Source organism: Neopsephotus bourkii, unplaced genomic scaffold (assembly GCF_033783945.1).
Source record: "Neopsephotus bourkii isolate Nb327-2 ecotype Australia unplaced genomic scaffold, CSIRO-AGI_Nbou_v1 NB_107, whole genome shotgun sequence".
Lineage (NCBI taxonomy): Eukaryota > Metazoa > Chordata > Aves > Psittaciformes > Psittacidae > Neopsephotus > Neopsephotus bourkii.
This window is the reverse complement of record NW_026900624.1, coordinates 15,517,168-15,544,499: the sequence shown is the minus strand read 5'-3', so window position 1 is coordinate 15,544,499 and position 27,332 is coordinate 15,517,168. Positions and strand designations below refer to the sequence as shown.

General features: G+C 41.2%; 1 protein-coding gene across 2 annotated transcripts in view; it reads right to left on the bottom strand.

The window, feature by feature from the left end:
• Window positions 1-27,332, bottom strand: part of MRTFA (myocardin related transcription factor A) — a 47,260-nt gene that overhangs the window by 8,665 nt on the left and 11,263 nt on the right. Inside the window, exons 1-9 of one of the 2 annotated variants that reach the window (XM_061364258.1) lie at window positions 20,579-20,599; window positions 20,379-20,444; window positions 6,045-6,100; window positions 4,438-4,513; window positions 3,620-3,781; window positions 2,030-2,205; window positions 1,408-1,563; window positions 691-941; window positions 193-364 (exon numbers count right to left, since the gene is read on the bottom strand). In XM_061364258.1, coding sequence (XP_061220242.1) covers window positions 193-364; window positions 691-941; window positions 1,408-1,563; window positions 2,030-2,205; window positions 3,620-3,781; window positions 4,438-4,513; window positions 6,045-6,100; window positions 20,379-20,385 — 1,056 coding nt within the window. In that variant the 5' untranslated portion in view covers window positions 20,386-20,444; window positions 20,579-20,599. Of the gene's footprint in view, window positions 1-192; window positions 365-690; window positions 942-1,407; window positions 1,564-2,029; window positions 2,206-3,619; window positions 3,782-4,437; window positions 4,514-6,044; window positions 6,101-20,378; window positions 20,445-20,578; window positions 20,600-27,332 lie in introns of those variants that run through there. The other variant, XM_061364253.1, reaches the window with a different exon arrangement.

Here is a 27,332-nt window from a genome sequence, read left to right as displayed (position 1 = left end):
GCAAAGGACTAAACTGACCCTCCTGCAGGCCAACAAATCTGTACTACAGATACAGATTGCAGGGTAGCAATACCAGCTGCTGTCACTAAATCCTGTCAGCCCACTTCAGCCCTGCTCTGTGGCAGCAACATTGTTCAGTGCTGCCCTCCGACGATGGCAGAAAAGGGGCTATGCACCTTCACAGGAATTTACCTTCATCTCATCTAGGTTAGCAGGGAGAGGGCCAGGCTTGCCCACTGCAGCATTACTGTTTTGTCGCATCAGCCCACTGGAACCAGAGGATACTGAAGATGCGCTGCTGACTGTGGCAGAGAGACTGCGTACAGCAGGGGCACTGGCACCACTCTGCTGCTCTCCTGGAGGCCTGCAGGGAAAGAAAAAACACAGGCATCAAAACCAAGCTACATAGGCAATGAAGGCCCTTAGTGTCAGCAATCACACAGTTCAGAAACATCTGGGTCACTAGTGCCATCCTAGACGTTAAACCACACCAATGCCTTTGACTATATCCATGACCCTTACTCTGGCAACCGACTCACTTTAGGCCCTTTTTGAGGCCTGCTGCAACCTAACAAGATTTAAATGTGTTACACCCAATCACCACACCTCACCCCAGAACACATTGCCTCTAATAACAGTACTGGGAAAGCAAGTGCTTCCTAAGAGAGAGCTGCCATTTAGGACCCATACTTTGGTGGGGCTGGCAGGATGGTCTGATAGTTGTAGTGCTGCTGTTGCTGGTTGAGGATCTGAAGCTGGAGAAAGAGCTGCTGCTGCTGCAGTATTTTGGCATAGGATGAATCCATGGGAGGAGCTCCCTTGTCCTGCTTTTGGTCCGGGGGAATATACTGATGATATTTAAGCTTCTTGACTTTTGGCTTCAACTCCTTGGCTTTTTTACTGCGCTGAGACTTCTCGCTAGCAGACTTGGGCTGGCTTTGCTATTTAGAAAAAAAGGAAGAAGCAAATAAGAATGGAAACACTGAAATAATATAACATCCCATGTAAAACAGAACATACCCTGGAATTTTCATTTCAGAATTATCCAGATTTGACCTCAGCGTCTTTCCTTGCCTCTCTAACTTAGGCAACAGTACGGTCACAGCACCTGCAGCAGCTTACACTGCACCATAATGCAGGTCACCTTTTCCAGCACACCAGATCACTTGCTCATCCAGTGTAGACTCACTCAGATACTCCTGATCATTTCAAAACATTCTGCATTCAGGACCCATTTTACAGAATGTTAAATATGTTGCAACCAGTGTCAGAGGAAGATGCCCACATGAAATAGCTCTCCCTCCTTTACATCTGTCAACATAGTATTTCCAGCTCCAAACCTTCTTCAGAGTAGCAATCTTATCTTCCTTCAGACTACAATTATGAAGAAATCAGCCAAAATAGTACCTTAATGAGTGTTGGTGGGGGCTTGGCAGCAGTAAGAGCTGTTCCATTGGTAAGACTAGGGGGCAGAAGAGGCGGAGGTGGCAGAGGTGGGGGTGGCTGTTCAGGTAGGAAAAGTGTTTCACTGGAGTCTGCACTGATCTGCAATTGGGATGTACCCTGCAGACACAGAAGAAGGCATGATGAATACCCATACAAGGAAGGTAACAGTTTAAAAAGAGTGCAGGAAATGTCCACTTACAGGGAAGCAGCACAGGTTTCAAGTCATTAATCTGACTCCTTTAACTCACTGCTCCAGTTATCCCTGAGAAGCAGCACATCTTCTCAGGGGAGAAAATGAATCAAACTCCCACACTTGTACCTCCCAGCTTTGCCCGCCAGAATCAGTCACACACAGGCTGTATCACCAAGTGATGGTTGCTCCCCTTCCCCACATGGCACTACTATGGGGGCTTCTGAATAACCAGAGGACTTCACGAATGCCACACAGAGTAAAGACCCCTTGTGAAATCTCACAGACTGTATCTTGTAAGGATCCCTTGGTCTCGCATTTTAGGATCCTCTGCCAAAAATCAGCAGTAGCTGTGAAGCTCCAGGGCACTGCAGGAAGCCACCACATTCTCACCTGAGCTAGTGATGTGCCAGTGGTGTTAGGGAGAGGCTCACAAATCCGGGAGTCCATCGGTGATGGGACAGACCCCTGGGACTCATGGCTGGCTGGCTGTTCTGGGGAGAGGGCATCACTGCTGTCCTCATCAAAGGAGGAATTGTCTGCAACCTTTGGGTAGTTCACCTGTCCAACTGAAAACACAAACATCAACTGTGGTCTCTGAAGTGGAATAACAAATTATTTCACTTGACACTAGATGTTTCATAAAGATTAATGAAGACATGGAGAGAGATGTGTCTGAGCTGCGCTTAAAGCTCCAACTAAAAATGACAGAACACAGCCCAAACAGAATCAGTTATGTTTTCATTCATCTCCACTACCAGGAGAATAAAATGATGCAGACTTGGGTGAATCAATTCCCTTGCTTCTTAGCCAGACAAGCTCAGGACAAGTGCTACTTAACTCTGCCCAAACCCAGTTCTGTGGCATGGGCACCACAGAAGGTCAGACATTGTAAGGTTGAGTCATGATTTCTTTGATATTCATCCTGTGTGGTGGAAGGCAGAATGCCTCTTCAAGACAGAATCCCAAACTGTCCTCTAGTCTTCCTAGCAAAGCAACAAAGGCTATGGATTAAGTGATGGCTCTGACTGCTATTAACATTTCTGTCTATCTACACGCCCAGGAGACAAATTCATGTGAGTGTACATTTGTGGTTTTTAGATGACATTATCTCAAATTAACTCCGGTAAGCATGAAAATACTATCATTTGCACCTAACACAGAAGCAACAGAAATCCAGAGAGATGTTCTTTGCTCAGTCAGAAGGAAGCCACATCTCTAATGCTTCAATTTAGAAGTTCATTCTTTCTCTTCCTCAACCACTTCTTGTGCAATGGTGAAGTCAGGCTCTCCCGCAATACTGTGCTTTTCCTTTTTCATGGAAAGTATTCCATCTTTCTCACAGTTGTGTTCCATTTGTCTTTAAAGTAGCCGTGCGTGTTTAAAGGGATGAATAACCACAGACACACACAGACTGCTCAGTCTGGGGAGACAGAAAAGAACACTGCTGAGGCAGTGGGAAGGCTATTCCTCAGCATTCCTTTCAGCCCTTGGAATGGCACTGGCATGATTTACATCTGTTCTGGTTTATTTTTAAAGGGGTTGAATCCTCTGAAGTTTTTAAGTTCACAGACAGCTTTTGTTTCACCACACCTGTTTATATTCTGTCTCCTCTCCCTGATCTGAGTAAGTCAGTAGGTTCTCCCTGACCAAGGTTGCTGACATGTCAGACTGAGAGAAGGATCTCTAATGAGAGAATCTATGGAATGCAATCTTCAACAGTCTTTCAAGTCTTTAGGGTATGCAATTGCTTTCACATTATTCTGAGACATCCATACTCCCTATAATTTAATCTCTTCATAGCACCATCTGGCTGGAGGGAGTTCTGTTTTTCAGAATCCTTGGGGCTGAAAGCTTTTGATTCTGAGACAGGAAAACAAGACCAACCAAGGGGCTGCACTCTCTTAGACAGGCAGAAGGATTGATCGGAAATCACAGCCGCTGTGGGAAATGCCCTCAACATAGATCCTCCTCAGGCCTTACCGATAATAGCTTCCTTCAGGCTTGATTCCACAGGCAAGATGTTCTTCTCCACCAGCTCCATGGGACCTGGCCTCTGCGCTATCTTCTCATTGAGGTCATCTGCCAGTCTGGCTCTCTTTAGCTTCAGCTGCTTAGCCTGCAAGGAGGGTTCAGCCGAGGTCTCTGTTTGGGGGAAAGTAAATAAAATTGTATCAATTCAGTAATGGTCAACCTATTGCACTTCAGCAGGATTTTACTTCTATGGAGAAACGTTACTGTAGATAAACAGTAGGTAACTACAGAAAAATAGTTGCAGATAACAACAGACAACTATGCACTATAAAGATATGATAGTTATTATGTGTATTTAAGTTATAAATATAACTATAGTAGCCCTTGTGACTCTATCATAGGACAATTTCATTGTTCTCAAAATGATGTAACCCAATTCCGGTCCAAAGATGTGGTACTCAGCAGTAGCACAGTACCCCCTTTCAGAAACTGAGGTGCTTATTACTAATTTCATCAATTCTGTCGTATTCCCTCTTGGGTATTTTGTAGTGCCTTCCCTCAACAGAAGAGCAATCCATGGTCATTCTCTTACATTGTTGCTCAGCTACACAAAACTGCCCAAGTTGAGTTCACATTACAGATTCTTCTAAGAACCTCCATGTAAGCAGAGTTGAATCCTGCCCAAGAAATCATGCAACAGGCATGATCTTCTGCCTGCTGTCAACTGAAAGAAAAACTTGGGGATCAGAGGTGAAATAGAAAGCTGATAAAAAAGTAATTATGATAAAGTTTATTGTTCATGTTTTCCTGTTTACCACATGCTATACCTTCCAGAATGTGCATCCTAACCAGCTCTGATCTCTCCGGACGGGACCGGATTTTCCGTTTCAGATAGTCCTCTGTCTGCAGCAAAGATAGACAAGCAATAACCAATTTCAGGAGTGAGGTAATCTTGGACAGCACAAAGAAGAGAAAAAAGCATCTTTAGTTGTTGCTGAGATCTAAACAAACACAGAACAGAGAAGGGGCATATCTTCTGTTCCAGAACACCCAGATAATGAGCTTATTCTAAAGATGACCTTCTACTGTAATTGCTTCAGTTAAACTGTGCATGCTGGCCTGCAGAACAGAAACTGTAAAGGACTTCCTCAAGAGCTAAAGCTCTCTTTTCCCCTTTTGTGCAACACCACTAACTTCTCAGGGTGAAATTCAAGACATTTCTTTTTACATTAAAGATAAATGCACTGGTTCCACTGCTCACAGCAAATACTTTCATATACTGGTGGCTGACTTGTGGTTTGGAAATACTTTTTTATTTGTTTAAAGATATGTTAGTTGTTAAGTCAAAGACCCTATTCAGTCCCTTGGCAGGCAGCATCTAAATGCTACAACAAGACTCATTTAATTTACAGAGCTACTTTTAGCTGTCTTTGGAGAACATGCTACAGAGCACTGCTCCTGGTGACCCTGCCTGGGATGAGCACATTACCCTTTACAGAGGCCAGGAATGGGAATCTGGGAGCAGTGGGTAACTGACTGGTAAGTACTGGCCATCAGGATTGGCCTTCAGAGAAACTAAATATTAATCAGAAAACTGCACCATACTTGCTCAATTGCCCCCACCAAAATATTAAATTAATAAAAAGATTTTAGAAAAAAAAAAAAAAAGAGAAAGAAGAAGGAAAAGCCTTTGGGACACTGGTCTTGATGCAAAGTCCTCTGTCCCAATCCTTCCACTGTTTAAAGTGTTAACGCTCTTTTACAGATGTTAATCACAGCTGTAATTTATTATGTTGCTTTCACTTTTAAAACAATCATAGCAGGTTTTGCTCCCCTGCAGGCTAATCAGAAAAATAAAACTATCCCCAGAGGCTTTCTGAGGAACAGAAATCATCAAGAAACCCCCCAGTTAGCAAAGGTATCACATGAAGTGTGACGCCTGGCTTCCTCTTTCCATACAGCCAGAAGTCTGTGTGATTTTTTTTTTTGGCGGGGGTATCCTCTCCATTAAATTTTCCATGTCTGATGGCCTAGATAAACAGGTGCATGTGCAGGTAACAGAGAAACTATACAGTTTCCTCAAAGGTGGAACTGAGCTACACATGATAGGAGCATTTAAGGGCAAAACCAGACACCATAAAAATAAAAATGTAAAGTATATGGACAGTGCGGAAGAAGAATATCAATGACTTCCAGAAATAAGACTCCAAGGGAAATCCAGGCATCGTATTCAATGGTTTTCAGGAACAACTCAGGGTTAATCACCACTACATACAAGCTAAAGAACATCCCACCCAATACACCTCTGACTACATAGCGCTGTATCACATCCAAAACATGGATGATTCCCTTCTGCATCTCATTTATAGCTACAGGATGCCCAAAATACTATTCTTTACCTCTCCAAAACATTAAAGACAATACTGGATCTTACCCTGGCCCGCTCCAAACTCCTTCTTTGTTCATGAAATGCAGCTGGACTTTTCAGAGCTGTTGAGAGGAAGACATTTGGAGAATTAGTGAGAATGACGGAACTGCACATCCTTTCGGGCCAACTAAGTTAAAAACACCGCGGCAACTGCCTCTTGCATCTTTCAACACACTGGACCAGGTCTCCAGCTGGTATAAAGCAATGTCAATTAACATATTCCATTTGGCAGCACAGGAGCTACAGGAACTGACCTGCACTTTATGTGGGCTGCTGAAGAGACTAACATGTGTACAATTCTAGTAGAACTAACCACTGTTGACAAAGTTGGGTCCAAGAACCTGAGTCAGAAACAGTACCCCAACAAATGCCTTTAGAAGTCTCAACACAGAGTAAGATTATCAGGACCCTTAAGTAAGGGAATGGCATTGAAACATTGAAGAAATACATGAAATGGTTAGAAGGCTGGGGGACAATCCTAATGAACTGATAATTCTCTTTACTACCTTTAAATGTCAAAGGAAGCTGCAAGTCTTCCCTTAATCTGCACCTGTACATGCAAGGGCTGGTTTCAAATTCTACAGGTCCACAGGACATACATATTGCTCCATGTCAGAGGAACTATACTGAGAACAGGAACACTTAGACAGGAAAGTACATCTGTCTGTTGACAGAAAACCAAGACGTGAGGAATTAACAGCAGCTCTCCATATAACAGACCTCCTCACCCCCTCAGACTCAGTATAAAACCAGAGCCAAAATGGATCATATTTTAGAGAAACTGATCCTCTGCTGTCCAGGACCGTATTAACCCTGGAGGAATCTCTCACTCTGCCTCTCTGCTCTTCTGGAGCACACAAAGCTCACGTCCCACAGTAAAACAGGACAAAGAGGGTGACCCTGGTGTCACTAGCTCTTCATGGTCTTCCCGAATCCGCAAGTAGCTTGCTTTTAAAAATGGTCACATTGTGGTTTGCATTCAGAACTAGCTGCAGGGAACATAGTGACTTCGTATTTCTGAAATACTCACTCAACGCATTCAACTGCCTTGTGAAGTTTCTAAATTACCATCAAGTTAAACCAGCTAAATTAAAAAGCTTCATCTTTAAAGATAAATTGCAAGTCTTATGAAGACAGAAATCTACACTTGTACAGACAGTAACTCCAAAGTATTGCATCTAAGCCCTATGAAACACAGTCTATACATTATTTTTCACTTAACACCAATGATTAAATACTTCTCAAATGTAACTTCATAATGAAATTTCAAAAGATTACAAAAAAAAGCCCTTGCATAAATGTAATGTATGAAACTATTTCTAATGCACATGTACACTCCCAAACTCTTTCCTAGAGAATAAAATGGAATAGTCAAAGAGAAGACAAACGTTCTGTCCTTCTAAGTTCTAATGGGGTAAAAAGTAGAATTTAGCCCCTACGCCAGGAATTCTGAACACATCAGGGCATCATAGAAGGGATTCAGACTACAGAAATTAAGAATAATCTGTAGACTAGAACAACAATAATTGAAAACTAACCATAGTGAGCACACAGACCCCTACAATGATGGGGTAAATAGTTCCTGTTCAGATTAAAGATAGTTGCGTACAGTATGGTTATGGACAGAAATCACCAGGGCAAGTTATGCAAGCTGTGAAATGGGAGTGCACTGACTGCATTTTGGGATAAACCAAAGTAAGAATAGAGATATGGTTTTGCAATAACTGCAAATATAATACAAAAACCTTCACTGGCTAGCTGAGACATCAGCTTCTGGGCAACCTCACCATCATACTTAGATTAGGAGCAAACAACAAATAATACTGGGAAATATTCTTTTCAAGTGGCATGACCTGCTTCTGAATATGCACGTGCTTAACTTAAATACACATTTCTTTCATTGTATGCATAACATAGAAAAGTGAAATAAAAGTTCAGTTACACTTGGGCAAAGACGCCATGCAATATATAAATTGGTATAAAAATCTATACTGGGAAGAAGCGAAGTAGGACTCATCTTGAGTCTTCAAAAGCTCTCTACCACCAGAATGTGCAGACATGGCAGTAATTCTTTACTCTCCCTTTCCTGCTTACCTATTCCGTCAGTTAAGAGGCAGCAATGAACTTTAAGTGACATTTCCCTGACCGTAGCAAATGGTCAGGAAAATCACTGCAGGAGTTCAGCCGATGTGACAGGTAGTCCAGGAAAACCCTTGCATGCAGAACAGCAAAGCAAGAAGAAAAGAATCCCTGAGCAATAAAAAACAAACAGAAAAGAAAACCCCTCCTTCCAAACACACACACATTTAATAGTAAGTAATGTAAAACTGCCACGGCAAGAATCTTGTAAAGAACAATTTCAGTCTCTCATGACGAGTCCTCTGGAAACAAACACTGGGTTGTAGCTATCTGGGCTGGCAACATGACAGAAGACTTCATATTCGACCTCTGAAAATGTCAAGAGGGCACAAATCCTTTGCTGCTTCCCTCAGCAGTCTAGGATGGGGCTGACATGTTAGAAGAGCGTGCCTATTGTAGATCATTATCCTGCAGAAGTTAACTAAGCCTTGCACGTTTCAGGCTTTGAAATGACTACATAGCCCAGAGGTGTGGAACAAGCAATTCTGTTAACTGCATTATAGCAAATGGAAAAGAAAATAAAGATCCTATCAAGAAATCTGGGTAAACTCTACAGGAGACCCACAATGCAAATATGCCCCTTCTCCAGCTCCTTCCACTGCCCTTCCCAGCTACTTGGCACTGATCCCTGCAAAACTGTTCCTACTCCTGTACCCTTGCTCAACCCAAGTGCTGCTCAAAATGGCCCATATTGACAAAGCTCTACTGTTCTTAGCTATAACAGCTCTTCTGGCTCATTCTAATGGTGTATGCAAATGAGAGTCTTAGCTGGTGGAGCAGAAGCAGCAGTAACCAGGTAGGAAAGGGGTAGCATTTCTACCACTGACACAGAATTTGTGTCCACAGAATTTGGTACCTAAAGGAGTAGATACAGCCAGCTACAACCATCACATAGGGATGAAGGAATTCCAATCACCTAATGCCTTTGACCTCTCAGGCTGGATAAAATATCCTGAACTATTCCTTACAGTAGTTCGTCCAACCTGTTCTTGAAGACTTCTCGTGAAAAAATGTGATATTTCTGCAAAGAAATTCTCCCAGTGCATAGATGTCTTTACTATGTAAAAACCTTCCTGAAGGTACACAGCACTGTACCAGCCACTAGGCAGAAAAAAACTACCCCAGCTGAAACCAGGGCAGTGTCTAACTTAGGTTTCTCTTCTTATAACTTATACTCATTATTCCCTGCCTTACCTGCAATTATTACAGAGAACAATTCATTCTCTTCCTGTTTGCATCTATCCCTCTATATTTAAAAACTTTAGTTTTCCTACAGCCTTCTGTTATATTAAATGACCAAAGCCAGTTGCTTCAACCTTCCCTTACAAATAACATTTCCCAGACCTTTGCTTGTTTACTTACTTTTGGACTCCTTCCATTTGTTTTCTATTTTTCTTGAAGTACAGTGTCCAAAATTTGGTACATATTCGGTACATATTTGGTACATAAAGGCTTTATCAGCTTTTATAAAGATAAATGATTATTAAGTAACACTTTTCAGGCATATGATCCAGACAGTTTGTCTTTTTTGTGTAAATAAAGTGCATTAACATGTTCACTTGTGCTTGGCTCACAAACCATGAAAGGTTTCCAGTCCTCCTCTGCAGAGCTGCTATCTAGCCAGCCATCCTCCATCTTCAATTAATGCTATGGACTAGACATTCCAAAATGTAGAACTCTGCATTCTTTCTTTGGTTTTGTCCAGTACTTCTCAGCTTCTCCAAATACTCCAAGTACTTCTCAGCTTCTCCAAATACTTGGAATACTCCAAATACTTAGCTTCTCCAAATTTGGACAGTCCCAAACCTGTCCTCCTCGCAACCTCCTAACTTGCAAGTTTAATAAATATGCACAGTTCTCTTGTTTAAATCAAATTATTGAAAATACTGAATAGTATCAGACATTGACCTTCTCTCTCTCCACCCCACCCAAAACCCTACTCAAGACATCCTCCCAGTCTATCACCAAGCCTTTATTTCAACACTGTTCTCTCACCAGCTACAATCACAGCTTCAAGTTGTCCCATCTTGCTTACAAAACCATCAAGTAAGCCTCTGCTAAGCAACCTACTGAACCCAAGAAGTGCAAAAAGACGTTTAACACCCTGACTTCCTCAGGAGGCAGTTCAACAAATATTTAGTCTGGTGGTAGGTAAATAATGAGCTCTTTATCCCCCTCCCCCATCTGCCAGCGTTTCTGCCTTGCCACTGATGCTCCAGTTGTACTCATACTGCACAAGAAGCTATAAAAGGGAACTGTCACCATGAAGCATCTCCAGCATTTCCCCATGGCACTTGCCCCTCTAGTTAACTTGGTTCAGCTTTGCCAGCAAAACTTTGGGCTAGCCCCTGATGAGAACAGAGTGCTGCCAGAGAAAAAACAAACTTGCCAAACTAAAACAGTAGTCCTAGCTGTTGAGAGTTTTTGCTTTCCACTGTATGCAGAAAACAATTCCTTTATGTTTCTCTTCTACTGAGATATTGGCACATGCAGAAGTAAATTCTGCAATGTCCAGTTGCAGTTAGGTGTATGTTTTGCCTGCCTTTCTGATTTTGTTTCTACACTGTATGTGCATGGTATTTTCATTATCAGTGAACTGCGGTTATACTTTCTGCCCTTGTTGCTGTACCTAGGCCTGGGATGAAGCATGTCACTCCTCAGTTATGCTGACAGAACCTTCTGTGAACGCAGATCACAGTTGTTTTGAAAGAGTTATTTTAACTTGTATTGGAATGCTGGTTTACAGCACAGTTCCACAAATAATAGTGTCAGCAAAGCTGAGCACAACTGCCCTGCCAAAGTCAGAAACAAGAGGCTGGGTTTAAGGGCAGTGCTGCAGTAGGGTCCCCACATTGCTGAACCATGGCTCCTGTGTCTTCAGATTGCCCCATCCACCTTAGGAAAACAGCCATGTTACAAATGGCTGAAGAAGCACTGAAAATGGCATAGTGATAGAAGGGATGACAGCATCATCAACAGGGTTTGGGACAGCACAGGCCAGAAGGTGCCCTTCACTGAGTTGTACATACTTTTGTCCCACTTGGACAACCATCTGTCAGTTTGCAGCATTTACTGTTAGGAGGATTAGCTTGCCCCTCACCTTTAGATGACTGACAGCAGGATGTGATTTTCCTGCCACAGATAGGCTGGCTGTCAAGGATCTCATGAAATTCGTATGACATATATCCTATTTTTTTCATCTCTCTGATGCTTGTGGACCACTTTGATGCTTCATCACCAGAATTCCTGAAGCATTAGTATCTTTGTGGTCACACCCTTAGCTACCATGAAAAATCTCCCTGGAGATCAATGATGCAACTGTTTTGTGCCTCCACCCTGCTTCAAAAATGTTTGCAGCTATACACTGCAACTATTGTCCTTCCATCTAATCCCCAAAGGCTGTGCAGCAGCACACAGGACCATCTACAATCACGCACACCTTTCCATGCAAAGCACAGGGATGGAAGTTGCCACTCTTCACTTCAAAGCAATGTATTACTAATTCCTATAAAACAGGGTTCAAGACTGCAATGCATGAGTTCCACAGTCCAAGCATTATTCTGAAGACGGCAATGTGTGAATGAAGGAAAATACTGCTGCAAAGCTTCAAACTGGTGCTGCTATAAACAGACTGAATCAAGGCCCAGGAATCAACCCCAAATTTCCGGTTTAACATAAGAGACAAAAAGCCAGGCAAAATGGGTCAGACATTTCTGTTCAGGGTTACCCTACAATGTACAAAAGCAAATTTTAGACTTGCAAAGCTTTCCAAGATACTCATATGCAGATCTTCAAGTTCCTGTTACCTAGTGTGAGAAGCAAGTGGAATCAGAACTGAATTTAGTCACTCTTAAGAACGAAACACAGCAAGGGAAGGGGACTGATGAAACTGCTGAGAAAAAAAGGTCAAAATGTCTGTCTGTAGTCCCTGCATTTGCTTATGCAGCTGACAGAAGACACCAAGGCTTGCAAGGAACCAAATAAAGGGAAGAAAAGAAGGCAAAAGGATCTTCACAGGTCATCATAGCTCAACCGTCTGGTTTAGGAGAAGCTGCAAAACTTTCTGTAACGGGTAAGATCATGATTGTAGGCTATCAGACACATAGGCTGATGGAGGAGAGACAGCACATGAGCCATTCTTGGCCATATTATCTACCTCATCATAGACAACAAGGTCACATTTGAACTGCAAATCAGTTGGTCAGATAACACACAGTATTTGTAGAAAGGCTACAGCTAAATTTCAAATACCGAGTCAAGCATTCTGCTCTTCGGTTAGTTAAGTGTCTGAGGGAAGGATAAAATCTTTCTTTGCTATGACAAAGAGAAGCTCGTGTCCTGTCCAAACCCAACCTCAGGCAGGCTGAGTTAATTCAGTGGCAGAAGGCTTTTTGCTGCAGCTATTCACCCCAGCTCCAAACAGAATTCTAGTTTCTCTCTTGTTTACTATGCTTTCGTAAAAAGATGAGATAAAGAGCTGCAAATAGGCTCAACAACTTCCTCTGTCGGTTCAGGGTGGAGCTCCCACCCCATGGCATTTGGTGCATAACATTTGGTAAGAGACACAAAACTTGAATCACAGAGAAAGGCAGTTGGCACTTTCTTCTTCCCTTCATCTTCACTCCACTTTCAAAAAGCATTTCTCATAGCATGGAAGAAGAAAGTATTCAAAAAAGACAGTCACATGTACAGAAGGATCTGTCATCTTGCTAGTTGGGCAGTATCAGAAAGCAGTATGCTGTAGAAATGTGAAAATACACAGGTGAGAGGAGAGCTCCACCAGCACCTTTTTCTCCTTACATAGGTACAAGGAGTTTCACATCTGGTACACAGACCTGATCATACTTGAGAATTCTTACTGATGTAACACCCCTGGCATTGGTAAGCCCACCACTTGGATTAAGGCTAAGATCTGAGTATCAAGTTAAGGATATGAAAAGAAGCTATAACTGGTAAATTGTGATTATTCACACTCCACAATATATAAACTCAGAAAAATTAACACTGACCTAAAAATAACAACCCAAATATTTTTATTAAGGTGAGAAACACATCTCTGGGCCCCTAACAAATGCAGCTTTGCACTTCTATAAAGCCCTTCAATAACAGTGTCATTGTGATTAAAGAATTACGAGTATTTCTAGTCTCAAACAGAAGAAGGCTGGATAAAGTTTCTCATCCATGTTGCAAATGTTTGCCCTGCCAAACCATGACATTACAGTTACAGTGCTACAGCTTTATCAAGTCCTCCCTACTACATGAGCCTGTACAGCGTACTGGCTCACGGAGCAGCTCTTCCCCAAAACTACTACTTTCCAGCTCCCTGAACTGGGCTTGACCTGGCTGCAGGACTGTGGTACCCCGCCTCAATTCAGCTCAGCTCTCTATGGAGCCATGCACCAGCTGAGCTGCTTCCAACACCTGAAACAAGCACCTCTCCACAGCCCAACCATAACTCAGCAAAACTGTCAGTAACTTGATTACAGCAGTATCTCCCTTATGATGCAGCTGACGATTTTCATTTAACTGTGTGAAAAGCCTCAAGTGTAGGTTTGTCACAGCAAACATGCAAAATTATTGACAGAAAGGGCTAAGATTTTTTCAGGGCCCACACTGAGTTAATTTAAACTCCAACAGATGTGTGTAATTTCTCAGAAAGTTCATCCTCTTCAGGAGTAAAATGGAAACTGTCACCTATGGTAACAGTTATCAGATCTATAGGTGACTATAACTTTGTGTCAAAGAACATTTACAGCAAGTGCAGATAATGTATAACCCACTCTGCCCATTGCCATTAACTCTTAGCATTCAGAAGACATTACCTAGAACCTGAAATGAAAAATAAAAAAGATAAAGCTTCATTACAATTAGGACTGTGCCACCTCCAAGCTGAAAAGGACAAGCTAGACAAGGAACTTCTACCAGGACCCATTTGATCCATGCATTCCTAAACCAGACTTCATGCCTGCTTCTTGGATGGATAATCACCCTTTGCAACCTCTTCTGACAACTTTATGGAGTGCCCAGGCTGGGGGAAGTGTGGGGCCATGAGAAGAAAAAAGAAAGACCATTCCCAGCCAACGAATGAACTGTGGGAACACAAAGCGGAAAAAAGGCTGTTATTACATACCAGATTTTACTCCCCTGAATTATTATGTTTCTCTTGCAACTGGCAGAGTTAAATCTTTTGTCATTGCAGGGATCAAGGACTAAACGCAGTCTATCAAACCCCTAAGCACAGCCTTTTCTTTCTGCAACTTCACAAACAGCACACTTCATTACTAACACAATGAACTTTCCTACTCCAACCATGTCTTATTAATCACAGATGTTATAAGCACATGGAAAATAATCACAGACAGCTATCTAAAAATATAAACAAACCAGGTGCAGTTATTAGGCCCCAGACAATAAGGCTGTCCACTCAAATGGAGAGACTTCTCCATACAAGCTTCAACGCTTTGAAATTGTACTTCAAGAGATCAAAGTCAAAAAAGCACCAAACAATTTATGGGAGGCAAGTTACAGGTAGATGATCAATTAAAATAAAACCAGTTACAAATCTTTGTGTTACATGCCACAAACAGAAATACATCTGCAAGTGCCCTCTACAGCTTGTCTATTTTACAAACAAAAGCAGGTTTTACAATACCTGCTTAGTGCTCCAGCCTTACTCTCAGAGCATAACATCAAGTATATCAAAAGTCTCACTGTAGCCTCTACATCTGAGGTCCCATTTTATACACAACGAACCAGGAAATAGCAAGGTTTCAGAGGTTATGTGGAATATTAAAGAAAAAGTGTTATTATTTTTAGAACTAAAAGACTTTACAGGTTTGGACACTTTATTAAACAAGTCTGGGAATAATGACATTTATGGTCCACAACTCCCTATCCTAAATGAAAGTACAGTTTCAACTTGTTTTTTCAAAAAAAAGGTATGAAAGTAAAGCAACTACCAATGGGCTGAAGAGCAGACACTAGATGGCAGGGAAGTAAACATTCATATTTTTGTTTTGTTACCATAAGTATATTCCAAAAACTATAGGGAACATCATTCTAAAGACCTGATACGTAAAGCAGTGAGAGAATGACGGGAACATGTTACGCAGCAGAGAGCAGGAAGAGCTCTTTTGGGGTGTTAAAGCAAGTGGTTTATCTGCAATTCAAATATAACACGAAACAATCTTTATATATCAGCTGTGCAGCCATTCTGCCACACTTGTGAACCAGTAAGCCTCCACATAAGCATAGCAGTTCACCTTCTAACCTAACCTTTAGGTGGAAGATGAAATATTATTGAGACATTAAGAACTGCACCTGAAGTTAAAAGTGTACAGATACAACTTTAGAAACTTTAGTTTATAACTTACAGGTGGTAAGCATTTTACTTCCTGAAATTAATACCTCGAAGATCCTTGTTTTCTTGTGATGGTAGCTGTGCTGGATACAGAAGACCAGTTACAAGCTTTGCCTAGATGATGATCAACACTGATATGCCAAAGCATAAACTGTGTTCTGTATCCTTAAATCACTCACAGTAAATGGCAATTCCTTTTGAATTAATTATAAGCAATGTCTCACAGACCCCCCCAAAAAGCAAATACTGTATTTTAGTTTTACAACAAATACTAAATTTTATCCATTAACCTGACTGCTACAAAACAAATCTAAAAATGCAGCTAGTGATATGAGCAGCCTAATAAGATTGTAAGCAGTAAGCCACCTACTCTATTACAGTCATTCTGAATTGTATGATGTGTTGCAATTAAACTATGGCACGCTCCCCCCATGTAGTCCAGAGATAAAATACACACTCCCCAGGAGGGTCTGAAACCAGCAGCACAAGATTCACAGATCTTGTATTCCGAAATATGCTCATGCAACCAACAGGCTGCATGCCCAAGCAGAAAACAGCATCAGAGTGGTGGTAATTCAGACCTACAGCATAGAAACACCTCAGCATCTACAAAAAGAGTCACATCAGAAAACAGCACAAACTCCATTCTTTTTGGATTCTGTGGTGTTTGTTTTCCAGGATGCAGTATATCTACATATATATTTTGTGTGAGCACAAAAACTGGCAAACACCAGATACACTGGAGCGAAGAAGAAGCTCCTACAAATTCTCTGTATCACATCCTCCCTCCTAGCTTTCAGTCCAGATGATGCCCTTTTCAAAGGCTGCCCTTTCAGATAGTCACCAAGCAGTGCTATAAAGCAACAGAAGACACACTCCCAGAAATTATCTTCTACTGTTTCACCTGCTTAGGTGAATCTGACGGCCACAACAACAGCCTTCCTGCTGGACTGTGCCACGTGACAACCTTTCATGCTTGCCTTTATGCTTGCAGCCAGAAGCCACAGATCACAATCCCAATGGAAAAAAACAACGGGCATGTGAAGTTTAAACCTTGCAAAAGAGAAAAAGCACAACAGCTTTTGCAAAGCAGAAGAGTGCTTCATTTCGTAAATGTCTCTTCCCCTAAAAATTCTTGCTGTTTTAGCTCAAGATACTTTCCACACATCTTTCTTCACTGATGCACATTTGTTACTGTTTTAGACATTCCTTTCAAGGGCAGAAAAGTGGGTGTTTAATAACCCCCCCAACAAAATCTTCAAATAGCTGTAACTTTTAAATTTGACACTGTAAAAACTGACAGCATCTGACTGTTCTTCTACAGCATGACAAAGAGTTGAGCACAGACAGCATAATTTGCTTAGCTCTCATCTTATGAGGAAAAGAAGATGAAAATCACCTTTGCATAGCTATAAAAAATGCAAATATAACAAAAAAAGCTTGTCAGTTTGCACTATCAGAAAATAGGCCAAAACCTGAATAAATATGAAAACTCATCTCTCCGTGCTCCTAAGTACAGTCCTTCTAGCTCAAATCACAGGTATGTCAGATGCAAGAGAAGATTTGCTTCTCACCTCTTTCCTAGAGGCAATTGAGAATTTTAATCTTCAACTAATGAATCCTGCTACTAGTAAAAGGTTACACAAAGTGATAACAGAAAAGCAAGAATTACTGAAGTATAAACCCCAATTATTTTGAATCCTCTGTCACTGCTTATAAATGATTCATTTCTTATTATAATACACTAATCTTTTAGTAAAGCAAGCTCTACTGTAGGTGGCTGGTGGGTTGGAAAGGTTATTCAAGCGAGATTAAGTGTACTGGTTAAAAAAATGTTGAGACATTGCCTTTCCTCTCTACCATATAAACAAAATTCCACATGGGAAAAAAGTAAGTAATTGCCAGCTCTGCTCTGAACAAGCAAAAGAGAAGTAGTGTGACTCTCATTTTAATATGACACAAATGTGTCTCCTTCCACTCCTTTACAATGTCCAAAAATCTTGCATTGATGGAAGCCTAAAGTAAAATTTCTCTTCCAGGACACCAAGCTGAATCTAAACATCATGTAAGACTTATACTGGAGTCAGGGGAACCAAAGGTACCAAAGTGAGTTTGCACACTAGGTAGCTTTTAACATAATACAAAAACTTTCACTTTTATCACACTTGGTTAATGGATTTTTGCACATCTGTTTGGTTATGAGATCCAGGAACTGATCTGTATTAAAGCAAATCTAAATGAACATGTAGGATAGCATAGGAAGACCAAATCTGCATAGAAAAAACACTTGATGCTGAGGAACTTACATTCACAGTCTATACGTAAAGGTGAAATGGGAGGGGTGGTGTCAGGCAAGTTACAGTCTCAATGCATGGACTGAAAGCCTATTAGCTGTAGGCAGAATACTTTCCTCTTGACTTTCATCCCAGTTTAATCCAACTCTCAAGCTTAATTTCATGGTGCAAAGCAACACACAGAAGGCAGGTGCAATTAGGAGCTTCACTTCAAAAGCACCTTCCTGACACAAGCTATAATGCTAATGTAGATACAGCCACAACTACCACAATTCTTTCAACAGTGTGAAGGATCTCCAGATGAAAAATTAAGCCTAGAAACCAATCAGCATTTCACATGGACAAAGTGATCCAGCTCATTTATTTCGACAACAAACCATCCTCTGGATTCCCACTTTTATATTTTTGTTCAGTCACCATGAAGGGCTGTGTGGGGCTTGGTTCCTAACGTACCCAAGGAGGAGACATAGGGCCCAGTACAGCCATGTTTAGTAGTAGATGGCAGAGAACAAGACTATGTACCTACGTGTTTCCACGGATGCGGGTAAAGGGCAGACAGATGAATGAACAACTTGCACATTGCCAGTAGTAAGTAAAAATGTCTATTCTGAACTGCTGAAAGTAGAAGCAAAGCTGTTGTGGCTCTGAGATGCCTTCAGGAGGAATATGGCCCCTAGTCATCCTATGCATTTCTCAGGTTAAAAAAGGGACTTCTGCTTTAAGTATCACAATCATTCTCACATCTGATCTTCGCATTAAAAATGGCCCAGACAAATAATATTTTAACTATTTCCCTATGTGTAGTTATTTCCAATTGGCAGGTATGGGGAAATGATACCATGACTTGGAAGAACTAATTCCAAATCATGGTTAGAATAGATCTACTAAAGTGTTTTTTTCTCCACTGCAGAAAAGGTCTTTTCATCTGTCACCAGTATTTTCACAGTGGTATTTCACTGAGCATTCTTCCTTGGTCCAACATTTAACCTACATGTAAGAGACTTAAATAAAGCAACAAAGGGCACAAGTCTGCAAAGACTAGTTATTTAGGCTGTATTTTAAGCAAATTTAAGACTGACTAATTACTCTGGGTGCCTTTCTTGATTTACTTGCAAGGGCCCCATTTTCAAAGGACCCGTAAAACAGACCCCTCTCAGGAATCACAAGTTTGGCCAGCCACACTTTGAAGAAAGCCAGTACTGAACATACAGTATTTGCATACATACCCACCTAAAGCAGGAGACCACAAAGAAGTCAGGAACATTTTCTTCTGGTAAGTATTATTAAAAGGGTACAGGCGCTGGGACACTAGTCTTTCATCCAAAAGTAAGTGTAATCTGTAGAAGCACGTATACAAATTCCCCAGGCAAAAACAAGACAGGCATGATGTACTATATCTAGACAGGACAGCCTTTCCTTTTTTATTTCTTAACAGAATTCTAAGTAGGGGTCCCAGAAACATCTTGAGCATTTCAATGCCTTCCAGTGAGCCACTTCAGCTGACAAGAGTGCTGTTGACAGTTTTTCTTCATTCAGAGGGAGTTGACAGCCTAACCTTACACCTTCAGCAAAGCCTAAGTCACATCACTGTGTCATATTACAGTGTGCACCCCAGAAATAGAAGCAATGAGAAACACCTCATTACTATGCTGTTTTCAAGTAGAGCTTGTGAAATGGGGGAGAGGAAAGGTTTTTGAAAGAAGAAAATATACCTGATCCATTGCCTTTTACTAAAGCTGTTCAGTGAAAATGAGAGGACCTCAGAAATAAAACATTTGCTCTTTGGTCATATTTCAAGTTGCTCCCTGTAAGCCATCTAGTCTGGAGGTTCCACACCATGACAAAACTATATGTCAGATATCCTTTTGTATTCTGGGGGAAAGGAGGAAAAAAAAACAAACCAAACCAAATCCCTCTTCTCCAACACCAACATTAACATTAGGGTATGTGTCCACCTAGAAATGTAAAAGTTCTCTGGCTCCACAGATTTTGCCTTCCCTTGCAGAAAGGGGAATGGCTGATGCCCCTAGGGCTCTTTCTAGATATGTTTTCTAGCTGCAAACATGAACAGGGCCCCTTGTAGGTTAATATCCTGTACCACTGCCTGTTTTCAGCTGGTTTATGGAATAAGTATGTACTGAGTTAAAACTGGCGAAGAGGTCTGCAGAGCTGACAAACAAGAACAGAAACTGCAGAAGCAGGAAGCCTGTTAGAAGACTGATTACCAGCATGTGTCAAATACATAAGGCACTTCTAACATAGCATGCTCTTCATAGGACTGTTGTGCACTGTGACCAAATACAAATATTGTTTTCAAGTACAGTTATGTTTACAGCCATTACTGTTTTCCTCAGGTTGGTGATGGCCCTGTACCTAGTGCACCAACACTTCAGAAGGACCAAGTCGGGTGGGACAGGGTGCGGCTGTTACATACGATGTTTTTCATGCAGAAACAGAGAACCTGATCTTTCAAATCATATGTGAAACCGTTCTCTTCTCAAAAACATGTATAAAACCACTAAGACAAAGAGTTTAAGTGATACTTACGCGGCATGATCCCTTGGCTCACCAGCTCCTCCCGTGTGCGTCGCTGCTGGAGCTTCAACTGCAGCACTGCAGGACAGCAGAGAGAGGGAAAAGAAGGAAACCCATCAGTGCAAGAAACAACTGAAAAGACATCTTCAGGCGCATCATGTTTTCCCCTTTGGATGCCAAGGCAACAGCAAGCAGCAGAAGAAAGAGCCCACCTCCCAGCCCGCTCCCCTGCCCCACTGCAATTGCAGAAGTGGCTGTCAGCAGTCAGGTTTCCGTATTCTGCTGTGGGTAACGGAGAGGAAGTTGCACAGAGTCTTGGCAGGGTGATAAAAATCCACAAAGCCAGGCCTGTTTCTCAATTCTTTCTAGAGCATCAACTTCTTTCTAAACCATTAAGATGAGAAAACAAACAAAGAGAAACACTGGCTGACAGTGCTCCAATAAACACCAAGTGACGCCCCAGCTGCTAATGCCTCCTGAAAACTCTAATTACCATGTGCAGATTAAATTGATATGACAAAATTATTGGTCATTACTTTAAATTACACGGCGGATTTCCTTCCTCAACTCAGAATCATCTCTTGAAAGTGAAATATCACGGATGTATCTAGAAGCGCCCTTGTTCTGTAGCAAAAGGAATCCATCATCACTAGAATTTTTCCTATTTATTTTAGCATAACAGAACATACGTATGTCCTGTGTGAAATGCTTTTTTCTTTTTTCTCTAATGCAAATCTCTGGAATAGTCATCATTTTAACATTCAGATTATAACAGCAGTTTCCCTTTAAACTATACAATCAAAGCAACATTCTAGAGATTGTTCTTACAGCCAAAGACAGTTTCCATATGCAAGGGACCTCTCAAAACTGAAGAAAGAAAAACATCACATGCATGTGTGGACACACACATGTATCAGTTTAGGACAACTGGAGTGAGCATTAATAGATACTGAATCCCATTTGCAATCAAGCTCAAGCTCCTAAGTATTCTCAACATAAAATAAAATTAATGGCATGGCATCTTCCCTGTTTTCATTTCTCTTATGTCTGTGGTGCACTCAGCATAAGAGAAGCCCACACAAAAGTAGTAGAACCACCAGAGCACAAAACTGCTCTAACGTCTAACTATGCAATCTCGTTATAACCCTAATGCTTCCTTTCTCAAGTACTTTGTTTGTCCAATACATTAATCTCATACATTACATCCAAATTTATACTGACACTCCCTAACATAGGGATCAAAGAAATTTAAGGAGAAGATGCCACTTCGTCTGCTTACACACACCATCACATTTTACCTGTTTGTTTCAACCTCCCATTTGCAGTTTGCATTTGACTACATCTTTGAGTGACTGCTCTGGTCTTCGTATGAACTTAACAAGGAATCCATGCTCTTCCTTGGTGGCCTGCACAGCAGCTAATCACCCTAACTTAAATGCACACTCAAGTTCTCACTTGGATTTTTCTAAATTACACTTCCATTGGCTCTTCATGTACTGCTTATGACAGAATATACTTCCTACCTGTGGAGGGACTTGGGTGTGCACAGTGTACAACCAAGTCACCCCTCTTCTGTTTCTTAAACCAAACCAGGATTTCTTAATATATGCATCCTGGGCAGAAAACTACTGCCTTTAGCATGCAAAAAGGAGAGAGGGAGGGAGGGTGTGCAGAGAGCACCATGCTAATTCTGTGTAGGATCAGCTAAGAGCCAGAACGAGGAGGAGGGGAACACAGGGGAAGGAACAGGCCCTTTGTTTGGCCATGAAACTGCAAACAGAAGTGGCAGTCCCACACTCTTCCTCTCACCCAGCATGCAATCACACTCCTACTTCTGTGGTAGTGTGAGGGCTAATACAGTCTCATAGCTGGCCTGTTCACAGAGCTCTTTATTTGCTGGATTTGTTTGAGGTGATCAAAACCCTCATCAGGTGATGACACATCTACAAAAGCACTTGATCTAACAGCTTGCTCCAAGAGTCAAATCTCTCACTCACCACATCATCTCTCATGTTCCCTGACTGGTGGCTGGACTCAATGACACAACAGACAGCATAGCCCAATCAAAACAGGGAATAGCTTTCTGTCTCATTAGTGAGTTGAAGAGGATGACTGTATATCCAGGTATTTGTTAACACTAACATAAGGTGGGTGTGAGACATCATCCTTTCAGCAGCTGTATGCCACTGATTTCAGCCCTATTAGGTAACGGCACATTAAATCTCTGGCTGTATGGCATTATTTCCACTAGTGAGCCATTTCAGGGACCCATTTCCATACCTTAAATTAGCACATCTCGCTGAATTTATACAGGCAAGGCACAGACCTATAGCATCAGGCCCATCTCCCCAGCTTTAAGTGGAGATAATGTCACCATTACTCTTACTTGCGTCTTCCCATTTACACATCTAGCAACAGATGTTAGCACTTTTTGCCACTTTGCTGTTTACTCACTAGGACTATATTTTCTCTTCCATTTCCAACTATACCTACTATTTACCTTTCACCTCACAAAGTCAGGGATTTTCAGCTAAAAACTTGCTAACATGGGTGTGGCTGATATTTTTGTCTCCTTGTACATAATTCTGCCCTCACCTGTATTTATGCACATTTTGCCCAAACTGACAACAGTTTGCCTAAATTATCTAAACAATTTTCCATTTTTTAAATGTCATTATTTATGCCTTCACTAATCTTTGCTCCATTCACACGGTTACCATCTTGAATTTGTTTCCAAACTCCACTGGGCTGATCCCAACTAGAAACGCTTTTCTGCTTTCTTGGATTACAGTCAGTTCTTAATCCACTTGAGCAGTCCTTCATTAAATTCAAAGGTACGTTTTAAACTCAAAATAAATATACCATGCTACTAAGTTGAAGATGTTATAAAGTCTGATAACACCCAGACAACACCTCTAGCAACCAACTTTCATGTATCCAAACTGCATTTGATTTGTATTTCATGTATCCAAATTGCATTTGAGCAGACCTGTTTTCGCAAACTGAAAAGCTGAACAGTGTGATTATACTGCTATTCTTATACCATCTAAATTATTTATCAAATTTTCCATAGTATTTTTCCTGGAACTGATACCAGATGAGCCACTCTTTACTCACATACCCTTCTTCAGTAGTGATGCAAAACATTGCTGGTCTTCAGCTCTTCTGAAGTCCCTCCCAGCTGCTCCCAGATTTATTAGAAATCAGTCTCAGCCAGACAGCTAGAGACTTCATCAAATGACTTTAAATTCCCTTCCTGACTTCAGCTTCCTTTATGAATTTTCTAAATATATCTTATTTCTGTATCAGTTACCATTTACTACCTTTTTTCTCTAGCCATAATATGCACCTTTTATTTTTAAACACTGTGTCCCTTCACAGCAAGAAACTAGCAACTGTCCAGAGAACTAAGCTGGAGAACAGGAAAAAGGTCATTTTCAGGATACTTTTCATAAGTAGTAAGTAATTCCTGGGATTTCTGAATACATGTACAAACATATTAAACACAAATTATAATCAGCACATGATGCACTTTTTTTCCAATACAGCTTACTTTTGTGGCAGGGAGGAGGGCAACAAGGATTACCTCAGTTCACTCCTGAATTCATTTTGGCTTAAATAAGTACTTGGAGTTCCCAATGCCATTTCATATATTTAGGAGATCACCTGTTTACGTGTGCAAGTGTGTGAATCCTATATATAGATTAACAGATGTCCCAAGCGCCAATCCAAGGCTGTTGTACATGGAGCTCAGCCAAAGGTTTAGAATGACCAGAGAAATTCAAAGTTACTCAGACTGGAGCGCCTTTCAGTCACAAACCAACAATTTTCTGCTCCTTTCTCCCTGTATTTGACCTTAAAAATAATTTTCAAATTAAGAATAAACCAGGTCACACAAAGGAAAGTATACGTCTGCAGGCTTGAAAGTAAGTTCCATACTGGTACCCTTCTACCCATCTCTTTCATTCAACTTGTGACACAGTCTGTGTAAATTCTGAGGGCTTTGTATGCCTGTTTGATTGTCCCACTTGAAATTGAGCATTATTTATTTCACAAGTAAGAAAAACTCTGAAATACAAAGTTTGAACAACGTTTTTGTATCGTTAATGAACTGTTCCAAGAATTAATAAAATATTCCAGAGAAATGTGGAAGCTGGTATAAAGGGCTGCAGTCAGCAGTTTAAGAGGAGGGGTAGACAAGTGAGGAGGGGCAGACAACTGAGGAGGCGCAGTGCTCTAAGAGACAAATAACATCAAAGTACAGCTACTATCAACAGAGTTACACTGTCAGTGAGCTACAGCAAGTCATGATTATTTTTTATTTCTCTTGTCATAAAACTGCCTTAATAGAGAGACCACAGATCTGTTCCAAGACCAGAGCTTACTTCTGCCTACTAATGGCTGGTGGCAGCTCACAGCAGTATATGCTTAATGCATACAGAGGCTGCATGCATATGGACACTTTCAGGACACTTTAGTAGTAGTCCAGGGGTGCAGTAGTAGTAGGCAGTAGCAAGAACAAATATTTACGATGAGCTAAGTTGTTTTTTGCAGCTCGTCATCTAAATCTGCATTGGCATGCTTGCCCTTCCACATACATCTCTGAAAGCCCTTCTATTTCTAAACCACACTTCAATAGCGTGACTAGACCTACTACAAAAAACCTAGACTACACCCTCTGCATCTCAGCACTTTAAGAGAAAAAAAAAAATAAATCTCATTTTAAGACTATGTCACATTTCAGGACAGGTTTATGACAAAAAAAAAAAACACCTTAAATATTCTGCATTTCTTGTTTCTTGAAAGCTCGTGAAAAGAAGCAAACAGCTTTGAACTGCAGCCTGTGGTGAGGCTCTATGCATGTTATATTGAATACAGACTTACTGCCAAAGGGGCTCTGCTCACATCTCTACAAAACCTTTTCTTCTCAGGAATCCCAAGTGCTACTCAAGGTTGTCCAACCAAGGTAATGATTAAGCACAGCCATGCGGTGGATTACAACAGAGACAGAACAGGCAGTAGTGCAGAACAGGAAGGGAGGAAGGCTGTTGTAGCCAAATGAAACCCTATAGAGGAGCTGAGGGAGGCAGAACTCCCTGGAATCTGGCCTGGGATACCCATGCAAAAAAGCCAAGCGCAAGACAAAAACCACATATTAACTAGATAGGCTGTATGCTCAGACATGATTTATTGATTTTGTAAATTCAGTGAAAGCAGTCTGCTTGACAGAGACATTAATCCTTGCAACCCAATCAATAAGCCATGTGATTAGAAAGAGAAACTACCAAAGAACAAGTGAAATTAGCCTAACTTCATTATCTAAGCTCAGGAAAGTGCAAGCGTAAGTAAAATCAGTAAAAAGCAAACTATGCACTCTATACTTATAAGGGGTCACGGTCATTTCTTTGTACACTGTTCAGCACCTCTGCATACCCCATTTGAAAGTCCTGTGCTACAGCATCCACTTAATTCCACAAGAAAGCATGAATACAGTATAAGCTGGCATGGAAACCTGCCAGTTAGTTCATAACTCCTCTACCTTTCAGTAGCAATGGAGATTTTTTAAGAGAATTTTCACTGGCCTAGCACTGAGCAGGTCTGAGTGGGTTTACTTTGTGAGGGTCAGAGACCACTGCCAAGGAAACATGGCACTAGGCCACCATTTGCAGCTCACATGTATTTTTCAGTCTTTCATACAATGTGTATAACACTACTAGATGAAACCAACAGCCTATATGGAACCAACTTACTTATAATATGCAGCCATAAAAGACAACTTTGACAACATGGGATACCGCTGAACAAAATCATCACAGCCGTTTGTGGAGAACTGGGGCCTCTAACTGAAATGTCACAGTGCCATGTAACTACTGCTCTGGTGGGTGAAGCCACCTTTCCGCTTACCACTTGGCCAGCAGCAGCCCTTCTAGTTACATTGAGAAGATAATTTTTTCCTAGTTTCTGAGTAAATAGTCACATTTGACTAGTATCAATGCCAAATTCAGCTTTGGAATATGCAGCACATCAGCCATTGTTTTAATTGTTTCAGTTATATCCTACATTTATGACTGAGTTCAGTTCCTTGGAGACGTGGTGTAAAAACCCTTCCCTCCCACTAAAACTGGTTTGTGAGCATTTTTTAGCTATGCCTGCTTACAAAACAAATGTTGACTCGCATTAGCCATTTCATGCTTCAGCAAGAAGCCAGATTAGATTCTAGTTCATACACCAGCAAGGGCAACATCTGCTAAACTCCAGTTGCAACACCTTTCTGTACAGAAGCAGCAAAAGGCGGTTAGGATTACCAAATCTTTTGTAGCATATACAAGATGCTGTAAGAAAAATTTAGTTCTCATCATCTGTGATCAAGGAGCAAGTGACTATACAGTGGTCAAAATTAATTTTGAAAATAACTCAAATTCCTAAGGTGGATGACTTATTTTTTTCAGAGCTGTGGTTTTCTGCCGCCATCAAAAACACCCCCATATTGCACAGAATGTGCTAGAATGGGGTTACCAACAAAGAAAAGCCAACTTTTCGTGCCCTTTTTAAAGGCAATTTTCTGAGCCTAACAGCATTTTAATCCACTAACTGCTGATGGGGAATACGTGCTGGCTTTGCATTTAAGCAGACTGTGCAGTTAACAGAGAAGCATTTAAGTGAAACAGACTGTAAATGACACCCAAACTGCAGGGATTATATGACAGTTTGCTACCCTGGGAAGGGGATGCCAAAAAATCATGTCCCTCTGTGGGGTGAAGGAGAGGCAGCGGATACACTGTTGATCTTCACAATTTGCAAGTATCCACTGCATTGTTTGTCCAGCAGCCATACGGCTCTATTTATCTCAATGCATTTTAAAGAACAGCTTGGAGCAAGCCTGGGCAAAAGGACAGTTAAGCAGAAATTTATTTATTTACTATTTGAGACTATCTCACATTCCACTACCTCTTTTCTCTACTGCAG